The sequence below is a fragment of the Linepithema humile genome, chromosome 4 (assembly GCF_040581485.1).
Source record: "Linepithema humile isolate Giens D197 chromosome 4, Lhum_UNIL_v1.0, whole genome shotgun sequence".
Taxonomy (NCBI): domain Eukaryota; kingdom Metazoa; phylum Arthropoda; class Insecta; order Hymenoptera; family Formicidae; genus Linepithema; species Linepithema humile.
In genome coordinates, this window is record NC_090131.1 from 23,488,023 (window position 1) to 23,500,666 (window position 12,644).

The window sequence follows — 12,644 nt, forward strand, 5'->3', positions numbered from 1 at the left end:
ATAAAATGTTGTACGTACGTCACCAAAATAATTTCCTCTATTTACCTGAAGCTCATTATGTATACAACTCACGTAAGATTACCGAAGTTGAGAGTATTCTGTCATAAATCCCAAGAATTTGTCATTGCACGTAAATTGCGCACGCTATCTGTCCCACTATTACCGTATAACTTACGAAACTCAAGATTAGGGTACCGACTTAATGTAATTGATCGCTCGAACTTCCACGTTCTATGACTTTAACCCCATCTTCTTGCCATCGTGTCAGCTCTCGCTGCTCCCTCTTTTCACCTTTCCTTAATCCTTTTACACCTACAAACGGTCGACTTCACGCTATATCATACCTCCTCAATTTCCGTCTTCCTGACTCGATTCGCGGATTATTTCATCTCAGGATTCTTCTGCCGTTACAGTCTGAATGTAATTTCGGTATGCACGTCGGCAGACAACGACGTTAATGAGATCAGGACTAATTTTCGTTTTGCTTTTCAAGTCTGACTTTTCGCTACAATATTTCCTCTCTCTTCTCCGCAGTCTCTCCCTCTTTCTCTTCTACCGCCGGAAGTTTTCTCTTCAGGAGAATATTTTGCTGTTTTATATTACAAAACGTGTATCGATCGCGTGCAGGTGTGAATAGCGTTAATGGAGGTTAATGCATTTGATCTCCTTTCATGGATACAAATACATCAATCAATCACTTTAAAAATTAAGATGATATAATATATATTATATCGAAAATGATATTTTATTTAAACTAAGTTTTATTAATTGAATTGAAAGGTATATAGATATCTTGAGATTATTAAATATTTAATCAATATTTATTAATAATTTGTTAATTAACAAAAAAAAAATACGGGCAATGTTTCTACCTTCACTAAAGCAATTAAGATAATTAACGTCAATACTGCCGTTCTTTAACGAATAAGGGCGCAATGCTATTATCCTTTCGAGAAAAAGATACCCTGAATTTTTAATTAAGAGAAAAGCCGGATGCACGTATTTCATGAGGTTCTACAGCGTCGGCGGCAAAGTAGCGAAATTGTTAATGATTTCATGAGGTGTTCAAAAATTGTTACTTTGAAGACGCGCAGAATGGAAAAATCAATAGAAATTATAGCGTAAAAAAATAATATAACATTCATAAAACGTCTGCAATGATTGTTATTAAACTATTATTGCGTTACCTATTTTTACCACTGTGTTTTATACTATTTTCTCAAAAATATCTTAGTATTTTTATTAATATTTCTGTCAAATGTGCCGAGTTTCGTATTTCTGCGGAAGGTACATTGACGTACAATGATGCAAGCGTCGATTATATCAGCGTGACCGAGTGCGCTATCGAAAGTGAAGCTACCCCGGTTGCCGATCGCTTGCCCTCGTCACTATCGGACTCCACCCTGGGCCCAATTAACACAAGTCCGTCACGCGTCAAACGATGTGCATTGCCGTACGAGAAAGGGGCAACAGTTAACCTCGGTGTAGGGGCTTTCGAGAGCATCGAGAGAGAGAGAAGGGCTCCGAACGATGGGTCGTGACGGTGAGGGCTCTAGAATTATCACGGCACACCCTCGCTTCTACCTCGAGACCCTTTTGTGCGGCTCCTTTCTCTGGTCCGGTGTGCGTGTATACGTGTATGATCATTTGCGCGTATGTACCGTAGAACGACGACGCATCGAGAAGCCCACAAATGGATACCATAAGTAACTATCTCCCCGAGCCAGACAATACACATTTCTCCATCAACCACCGCCCCTCTTCTTGCCTATTCTTCGCACGTTCTCGAGGATCTAAGATCATCTAGGTTCTGTCTAGAATCGGGCACTTTAAGTTGCGCAAAGTGCATTTTCGATCTCGCTGAATGTATATTCAGCGATATGTTCAACGATTCTTTATCGAGTGAAAACATTAGAAAGTGCTCGCATCTTGTAGTGCAAAAATGATTATTAATATTAATCAATAAATATTGCTTTTTTTGGTAAAGTAAAAATGTGCATAAACGAGCTATTGATTTGCTGATATTAATATAAAATAATTTAAAACAATATTATCTGTTAAAAAAGCATATAATTATGACAAACATTTAACAACGTTATCGTTGAAATAACGCAGTCTAACGAAAATGTAAAATAATAGTTTGAAGATGATAATAAAATAGGCGGGACGGAAGGAAGATGGTCTTTCAGGCAGCGAATTCAGACAGTGCGGAAAGCTGAGAAGCCGAGTGAATTAAAAACGTTCGTTTTCTTGCCGGCGCGGCGCTCGTAAAAGCCACATTTGCCTAACCATACGAAAAGGGAACCGACGAGTTAAGTCCGATTTATATTCCGGCTAGCACGGCAAACAATCTCGAAAACTTCTAACCGCATCGGCCCCGCCGCGCTCGTGTCCCCACCGAGAGAATTCCGAATCAGCGGTTCCCGCCTGCGGAGCTTTAAGCTTCTCTCCAACTTCAGGAAATCTCTCGAAATCAGTCTCTCTTTCCCGCGCGCTTCTTTCCTTAAATTCTAACCGGCGTTGAATTCGGCGCGCCCGCATGGGAAAGACGTCATGAAAAAGGAACGAAGAGAGGGGGGAAACGCGAGAAGGAAGAGGGAAACGATTGCGAGTGCGGAACCGCAAGCTCGGCGAAAGTCCGAAACTCATCCCGATTTCCGCTTTCGAATTTTCACGCTTTCCGACGGGATAATGGACTTTCGGGTTACCCCTGCTCTTGGGAAATATATATATCATCTAAAATGTAAACGGCGTTACGCAATAATCATTATACCAAATTTTATGGCATAACTCTAAACTTTTCTTCCTAAAATATGTATATTTCTTATCACTTGTGATAAAAAAATTTTCTTATAAAAATTCTCTAAATATTTAAATAATAGAAATAATATTTATTGCTTTGAATTAATTTTGATGTTTTTCCTTTTTGTTTATTCTTTCGGCTTTTCTTCTTGTAATCACAAGAGAAGCCATACTATATCAAATAATAGAAGATTTTTCTCTGGCTTGACAAACGATAGTTTGGAAGAATCGAAATAAGAGCGACTTTTGAAAGAAGAAATGAACAGGGAATAGAAAGAAGAGAGCGGCAGCTCTCGGAAGAAAGCCGCAAACTTGGCAAAATGGCGAAGGCTTGAAATCCATCTCAACCTTCCATCTTCGAATTTTCACTCTTTCCAGCGAGATAATAGGGTTTTCTCGAGATACCTTGCCGCACAATAATTCATCTCAGGGCCATGTTAAGGTCGACCGCGAATTAATCACGATTTTCATTTCCTCGCGCGAACGACATCGCCGAGGAGCGCCGGTCTTTGTATGCAGAAAACCGCGCGATGAATAATCTTTTCGGTGCACTCTTTACGCGCGTGCGATTTTGCGCGCTAAGTTAGGAATGCATCGCGCCTCGCTGCGGATGTCGCGCGTGATAAATAATCCCTATGGGATCATTTTATCAATCTAAATCTTGTTTACAGCGAGTTGCCACGCGCGCGGATTAAATTTTTTATTTCCACTTTACGCGGATTTCAAGCTTACATATGGAATAAACTTTATTTCCGTTTCATAGTCGACTAAATCGTCAAGAAAATGTAACTTTTATTATAAAATTCATCTGTGCAGCGCAATGAGCGTTTTATTGCAATCGGTAACATTATTTGCAAAGAAATGTAAAAGATTAAATGTTTCACATTTTTTTTTCCACACCGTTGAGAGAATGAGTGTTCCTGAATTGTTGCATTCATCAGCGATTATTAATTGAAAACGATATATTTACCCGATAACAAACTTCGATTACAAAAGCAACCTATTCATTCGCTGCGTTGCGATTGTTTAAGCTCGCCAGCATTGATATCGCGATGTTCAATACCGTGAATAACGCAATTTAACTTATATTTACAGTTCTACGGTTGAACTTGTCTAATTTGATATTTGCATTGATGTCAAAGCGAGTAAAAAGAAGAAGGAGCAGAGAGAAAGGATGAAACGTGATTAAATAATACTCTTTCTCATTAAACGTCCTTCAATATGTGCGGAATTGTGCTATGTACACAAGAGCTAGCAAACGGCCGTCTCCCGTCTGGGATTTATCGCACTATAATTCCTTTGACAACGCTTTTTATTTTGATTCCTTTTGTTCGATCCTCACACGTATTTGTAACACGCGTATCGTGACGGAAGTCACGGATGATAAATCAGCGTCGTGCGGGCATTTTATTAAAGTAAGCATTCTTCTCGCCGTGGAAGGAAGTTTTTGCCACTCTGCGTGCAGGCACCGTTCAGCCACACGGTGACGGATAATTAATGCCGCATGGTGCGCGGGCCTGATTTATTGCGAGTGATGTAATTACCGGCACGTTCAGGTTCGCGATACGCGGGAATTTTGCGGAGACGGAGATTGACCTAGAGCTACGGCAATTTCCGGCATGATTAATAAAGATCACGCCGAGGGATCGGCTGCCGCGTCACTGTCGCTTGCACGTTATACTTATTGGACAATATTTCTGCTCCCTTTCTACTTTTTTCTTCGTTAAGCTAGCATGTGCACGTTAAAAATACTCTGTTAGCATTAATAGTAAATGAAAAATTTAATTGATGCATGAGCAGCAATATGTGTATGAAGGATTAAAACGAGCATTATCTATTTTCATGTATTCTCCAGAATATAATCATTTGTGGTTATTTTATTGACAATGAAATTGTACAATAATGATAACAATCATAATTATAAATTAAATAGTTGGTTAATGAGACGAATTATCTTTTCTCACAATAGTTCGATGGATTACAATATAGTTAGTACAATGTACGCAATATAGCTGTTACTGAATTTTACCGCTTTAACGTGGTAATGAATTTGTGCTAACTGCTGTTGTATCGTTTTATGGAATTAATTTAACGAGTACTTAATTTGATTGAATTGATTTAATTACGATCTTGATTGAGTTGATTGGGGCAGAATTACTTCCTTTCATCGTGAAACTAAAAATTATTCTTAGCGCGCTCGAATGGCATTGTCATTGCATAATGTGTCTTCAAAGCCCGCGCACTTTCCCGCTATATTTATTCGTATTGTGCACCGCACGTTAATTCGCAAGCAGGCATGCTTTGTGCAGCTCGAGGTTTGCCTCGAAGGGTAAAATTAATGAACTCGCGGTTTTGCCTTCTTACACGAGCTTACCTTTCTCGACTCTCGAACCACCAGAGCACACAATGGCCAAACACCATCCTAGAAGAGCTCAGGTGGTGTACAGGCGACGTAATACGAAACTGTAATCAGCCTAATGGCACTATGTTATCTTTTTCTTTGTGAAATCGACCGTGCGACCGTTGAAAAGAAAAGAAAAAAGATAAGACACAGGATTGTTTTAGTTTTGAGTCATATCGATAACATCAAAAAATTTATAAAATATCAAGTGAACTCGAGTAATATTTTAACAATTGTGTCTATATTTGAAAATAATTCCAATATTTTATTGGATACACCGCACAATGTTTATTCTTAACAATTATAAATAATCTTATAAAAATTTATATCTTGCGATTAATTTGTGAAAAATACAGAACAGATTGCATTTTTCATCTTTAATAGAAAAATAGCAGAGAAAATTAATTTTCAACAGTAATTATAATTATGACTTCAAACATTATATGATTACTTTTTATATGAAATAACTAGTGCATTAAAAGTCCACGTTGTATCCTCTGCACAGTAAACTTTAAGAGAGATACGTTATAGTAATGTGCACATTATGATATGTACCTGAAGCGAGTCATTTTGTATAATAAAAGGGAATGCGAAGCATGAGTGCAAACTGTATGTTGTTATAAATGCGGACGTAACTTGTAATTAACGCAGTTTGTCCAAGCGCGTGCAAGCTCATTATTCGCCATGTGTAAGCACCAAATTTTATTGATCAACAAAGGATTCTCGCGAATCACGCTGGTTCTCCTCGATATAACATTCTTGCTTTAGGATAAACACGCCGAGCTGGCAAACAGTATCTAATCCCATGCAAATAACATCACGAAGACAATTTAATTAATGAAGCCGCTCCATGTACTTGTGATATAAACACACACGAACACAGTACGAAAATTAGAATTTACGCAATATGTGTAGATATGAATGAGAATAGGATAATAGGATTGAAATAATGCTCTTATTTGACAGAATTATTCTTTCAGAAGTATGAAGGTCTGTGGTATGCGTTAATATATGTCGTGCACGACGATAGTTTATAAAAAAAAACATATGCGTATTTGTGAGTTGACTTGTAAGAGAGTTTCTTGTCGGTATTATTTGTCGGTTTATTACAAAGTCTTTCGGCACGCGCTTTGATGCCATTGATCAAGTCGGGTATAAATTCGGTGTCGCGCAGTGATCGCCCTCAGTATTTTCTGAATTTCCAAAACGTTCGAATCTCTTACAAGCGACTCAATATTGCGAAGGCTCAAGACATATAATACAGTCTCAAGGTGTTGCCAAGCGACTCAGGACCATTAAGGTTCCTAGGCGTTGTTGCATCTCATAAATCGAGATCACTGATTATAAAGTTTGCGTGATTTCAACTGTTGGTGAATAAATAATAAACAATTATTTTGTGGATCTGCAATAAACATTGGCATTAATACGAAAGAGTTATTATCATTCGAATATGCGAAAACGCAATTTGGATATCAAGGTTATTCGGGTTGAGAACAGTCTGCCTTCGTTAATTTTTAAAAACTCCGTAATATATATATATATGTATTTTTTCATATCATATTCTATAGCCTCTTTTTTATATTGTGATCTTATTTTACTTTATTGATTGAATTTCACTAACCATCATTTTGTTATTTGTTCGTTTCAGGCGCTGCCACTGCCAAAGATGCTAGATCTTCGAATCAATTATCGCGAAGAAGCCTACTCGAGACTTTAGAAGACTCGGCAGAAATCTGGTAAGTTCTGGTAACTTCAATATCAGTTTTATGCTCGGGAAGAGTGTAAATTATCCGCACTATCGAATGATTGGTTAGATTTTCTGATTAAAAAGTTTTTAAGTGAAGTTTCTCTGTGAGATAGAGTAAACATCGACACGTTGTAATTGGATTCTACGAGAAAAGAGTACTTGAGTGTAAAACGAAAAAAATTTGTAACGTTGTAGTAAATTGAACTATTTGTGTTTTAAAATTACCTGAATGAACAATACATGTGCAAAATATGCAAAGCAATTTCTATAATGGATTTTCCAATGATATCATCTCTTTTATATATGAAAGTAAAACGACAGAAAATAGTAAAGTATTTTTTTTTATTATTGCCACGATAAAAACATACCAACGTTGTTTCATCACGATAAAAACATATTATTTTCAATCATGATACAAATACTTGACGTTATAGATTTTTAAAATTTCTCATTTTTTTAAAGTAAATAGCATGTTACTTTAGGGATTTGTCAGCATTTATACTTGCAGAGAGTGTGCAATTAAACTTTTAAACTTGCTAAACGTAAACCGCACACTTTTTCGTCGTCTACCAAACTGTCGTACTAGAACGAAAGTTTCAGCTGAGTGTGCGAGGATTTTACGCTTCCGCGACAAATCAGCGGACTTAATGAAAGATGTTTAAAATCTACTAGCGACTTTCAGGCATAATCCTTCGAGCGTAAAAGCTAATTTCAAGCGGCTTTATTTCGATAATACTTCAAAAGTTGCAGAATTTAGATTTTACCGAATATTTAAAGTGCAAAACGTTCACGGAGCTGTTCAATTATCCTTTAACTAACTATTCTTTAAACTGATATATATCGTAAATACTGTAATTACAATAAAAGAAAACATTTTTCGGTAATAAATTTTAGTAATTGTTACTCTTTGTATTTTTTTATAAAACAATATAACGCATACATATATTTGACAATACAGCAGATACTTTTTTAAAAATAAATTCGTGTTTTAAAGAAATTTTTCAATGATTATTTTGTTATTAGATATTGCAAATGAATAAAAATTTTATCTTTTTACCAAGATCTTTAATTTATTTATCAAGGTATTAAGGTCGCAATGAAGTGCGAAAAAATGGTATAAGCTGAGAACATTAATTAAAGTTTCCGAGAGAAGTCTCTATTTAAATCTTAATTGCACGATGTCATTTCAAGGAAACCTCATCGATTATTTTATTGAAATGCACTTTTGTGCTTATATTCATCTATAAATGGACTTCTATAAAGACCAGCGCTTCCAGACATTATCTTTGATGCTAGCGCGTAATGTGGATTCGTCTGCTAATTAATATTTCCACTTGCCGCGTAAGAGCGACTCGACAAGCAAGTGAAAATTTCTGTGTTACGCTATGTGAGTCTCTATGCAAATACTAACAACGTTGGTGCTTTATAATCATCTTGCTATATAATTATCTTTTATATTTTTATGAAAATATTCTTTTTGAAAATGGTTAATAATTACACATACTGTTAATTAAAACAAACATTTTTTTATTTTTGGCGAAAAAACTAGTGTGTACTATCGTAAATTAAAACGTGTGTTTAATTGAGTTGATAAGTTTTGTAAATTTTTTTAAATTAATGAAAATTAACATCTGTGATAAAACGTAATGCTAGTGAATATATTTACATTAAGGTTTTAAATTGTCTTTATTAGCAATTTGGCTTTTAATTGTAACAAATTGGTACAATTTTCATACATTATTTATGAAACATAGCATAACGTCGTTAAGGAGGAATTACGTTTTAATATTTGTATCTATGTTTTATATCTAGCAATTATGATTAGCAGTTAGAAATCGCACTTTATAATATAAGTGCAGGCATCGAACATGCTTGCCAAGGTAAAAGGAAAGGTTTGCATTGTAGAACGGGGATTTCGTGGCTGGCCATACGCAGGGGAACTATAAATTCTCAGATCGTGAAACAGGAAGGCGAGTACACGCCTCAGGTCCTTGATACGGTCACGCACGTGCTTCTTCACACGCACCGTCGTTATTCCCTCCTTGAAATTTTATCGCGGAACGAATCCAGCGAAAACGATCATAAAACTTTGCACTTTACAACCCCTGAGCCCAAAGACGTTGAGGGGCTGAAGCAGGTCGGACTTATAACCAAACAGGTATAGGCGCACCCGGGTGCGCATGCCTCCAATAAGTCCTATAAACTGGAAACTGTGCTCGTTCATATTTTAATTACTTTTACCCCGCGATCCAGGCGAAACAAACTGCGCCTTATTTCACAAAAATTCCGCGGCCTCCACTTAATTAAACCCAGTAACTTAATAATAGAAATATAAGAAAATATTAAAACGCCGTCTTAATCATCAAATTAAAAAGTTACAACAAATTATAACTCTGAATTAAAGTTGCAGGATATTGCTCTACTTTGTGAGAACATAATATAGAAAAAAGTGTCTCGGAAATGTTAACATTTATTAAATCCTCGAAACAAAATGCTTTTTTTTTTTAACTTTAGACAATGCCGGTGTACTTAAAGCTGCACGGAAAATATATGCAGTACAAAAAGAAATATTTGTGAAATTCTACTTTAGACGTAGGAGCATTTTTAATATTTGAAAAAGAGAGAGACGCAAATCTCGCGCCAACCTAATATTTTAGCATAACCGTATCCGCGGGTTTCTCCTCGTCTTCGCGCAACGTGACTGTAAAATGCCGGGGAAGGAAAAAGAGGCGCGAATGAGGAGAACCGGCTGCGAACTCACTCTTTCTCTCTCCACGAAAGTAGACGGGAAAGATACTGCGGGAGAAAAGAACCTCCCAGGAGGCTCAATGGCGCACGAGAGATAAACCGTTGGAACGCATTGAAACTCCCGTGTAGTCGAGTAAAATGGAAATGACTCGAGTCGTTCGTGAGATAAAGCGTTACGATTCGGATAATTATTAGGTAAAGGGTGAGACACAATTGAAATAGACGCTAAGAATTGGATTGAGTTCGTAAATCATGAGAACGCTATCAAACACTTAAATGTAGTTGAACGAAGTTAGCTGGGGTGGACTTTGCTCAGTAGCAAAGAAGATTATGTGAATTGCTTTTTCCAGGATACCTCAACTCCAGTTTCAAAACATTTTAAATTTGAATTTTTTTATACATGTAATTTAAATTAGATTTGCATAGTTGCGTTGATGCTGCATAAGCTGTAGGAACGCAAATGGAAAATTTATCAATTTTTTTACTTAATTATTTAATATTATGTCACTTTCTCTAACGCAATTTTGTTTTTAACCCTTTGAGTACTGTTGGCGCATATATGCGCTTGTTAGTACAATTTTTATTCCGGCCACACAGAGTGTTTCTTTATTGCACTGTTCCGTATTGAAAGGGTTAAAGACGTTCTAAAGACATCCTAAAAAAAACATCTTAAAGACGTTCTAAAAAAGATGTTTTAACCCTTTGAGTATTATTGGCACATACACATATATGTGCCCACAGCGTTTATTACCACTATTTTTATTTCGGCCACACACAGAGTGTTTCTACATTGCGCTGTTCCGTTACCAAAAGAGCTAAAAGATTTTGAAAAAATATAGCATTTAATTGAACTGAAAAGATCGACGCAATATTGATAAAAAAAAAATCGTAATTTATTAAATATTTTACAATATTTCCAGTACAGCGATTTATACTAATTGTACAATTAATTGTATGTTGCAGGACAAAATGTCGATGACTGGAAGCTTAATGGGATACGAGAATAATAACGATGTGAACCAGGCCAAGTGTAAAAAGCCGTTGAAGCCGCTGCCAGTCGTGTCGAGCATAAGCTCGAGTGGCGTGACTACGAGCACGGCCAAACCGAAAAAAGCACGAAGATCGACGAAGAAAGACAGGAGATGCGCGTTTGGTCATGTAAACAATCTCTGGTCCGTCTGGTACGGCACACTGGCTGTCTCTTTACAGGCATACATAGGACTAAGATGCGCCAGACGATTCTCAAGTAAGATAGCGCTTCTCCATTTTATTCCATTAAAATACGCCTTTGTACTCGCTCCCAGATTCGATTGTATTAGCAACATCGATTATCCGGAAATCTGATTTACTGGCCCGGTGATTTCACTTTCGAACAAAGTATCTAATGGCTTTCTGCAATTGAATCAAATCCGATAGATAAAAATTTTTGTTTATATTTGTGATTTTTTTATCTGATATTATATTATGTTATTTGATACTATTTTAGTAGTGATTTTAATGGTTCTTTTTATGACAATATGGAATTATATCCATAACAATACTGATTTTATTCGCTCAATTATACAATTTATATAATTCCAATTAATAGTATGAGATAAAAAGAACAACGTAGAGATTATGAAATTACATTGGTGACTTTGGAGACTTTTCTTCTTCCCTGCTCGCTTAATGTTACTTTAATCAGTAGGACTTGGGGCGAAGTCTCGAATGGTTCGTTGCCTTTTCTTATTTTCCGACCGTTTCCGGTGGCGGCTTTGCGTAAATTTCTTTCCTTGGCGACTGGTACGAAGCTTTCGTTACTGAAAGTCATTACGAGAAGACGCACGATAACGACGCCATTGCCGAGCGAAATTTTTCGTGCTCTCTATCCTCCCACACTGAGAACTGACTTTAATATCATCTTTCTAAATAAGATTAACAAAGAATCAGTGATAAAGATAATTAAGTAATTTATAGATCGAAAGCATCATACACGATACAATCTTATTAAAATTTCCTTATGTTATTTTCCGATAATTCTTTAATCTTATTACCCACAAATTCGAAAGTGATTCTTATTTTCTTTGTTATTTCTTCTTATTTAATTTCTCATATCGAGAAAGTAGTTTAATCATTAAAAACCAAAATTAGTTTTAAATACATACAAGAGAAATTTAGTTTTTCTTAGTTTTTCTACGAGAAAGAATGACTTCACGCAATTAACTTTTACATAAAAGCTAACAATTTTATATTTTCTCACTAAATTAACTCAATTACTAAAAAAACTAAATTAACAGTGAAATATCAGAAATATAATTTTTGTTATCAATACAAGAAGTTATGATTAGGAATTGCAAAAGATCGTTGTGTCATATTAATTTATTGATTTATTTTTATATATGTATATTGTAAATTGCGTAATGCATTTTCTTACATGTTTAATTTGTGTGATTTTACATTGTTTTTTTAGCTTATATATCACTTCCATGGGCAGCGGACGCGCCTCCTCCTGAAAATGAATTGTACGTCTGCCTGGCGCTATTGGGCACGGGACTCGTTCTACTTCCTGTGTTTCTTAGTGCGGCATGTTTGAAGCTCGGCAATCTCGCGAACGATGGAATAAAATTGGGTCGACATTTGAGCGCTTGTTCGCGCGACCCGCCGTCCGCGCTTTATATTAATAATTCCGATAACAGTAAGTAAATCATAATTTCAGTTTTAGACACATGATATAAAGTTAATTAATCTTTGATTTAATTCAAACAAAATAATTATCAACACAGTTTTTACCTCTCTTTATTTGAAATAAAATATTGACGGATCTTAAATCTAGTTTTAATTACTGTCGCGATTTTGTGCCACGATTATACTTGTATTTTAATTTTTTTCATATTTGTTTGTTAGTTTTAATAATTTTACAGTTAGTTTTAATAGTTATAAAATTCTGTCTGCGTCAATATTTGATTG

At 35.9% G+C, this 12,644-nt stretch overlaps 1 protein-coding gene across 4 annotated transcripts in view; it reads left to right on the forward strand.

Annotated features, from left to right (window-relative positions):
- The window catches only part of tinc (tincar), a 61,434-nt gene that overhangs the window by 15,852 nt on the left and 32,938 nt on the right, over nucleotides 1-12,644 (forward strand). For all 4 annotated transcript variants that reach the window (XM_012367620.2, XM_012367622.2, XM_012367621.2 and 1 more), the window contains exons 2-4: nucleotides 6,852-6,939; nucleotides 10,662-10,944; nucleotides 12,148-12,372. In XM_012367620.2, the coding sequence (XP_012223043.1) occupies nucleotides 10,668-10,944; nucleotides 12,148-12,372 (502 nt within the window). In that variant the 5' untranslated portion in view covers nucleotides 6,852-6,939; nucleotides 10,662-10,667. The remainder of the gene's footprint in view (nucleotides 1-6,851; nucleotides 6,940-10,661; nucleotides 10,945-12,147; nucleotides 12,373-12,644) is intronic.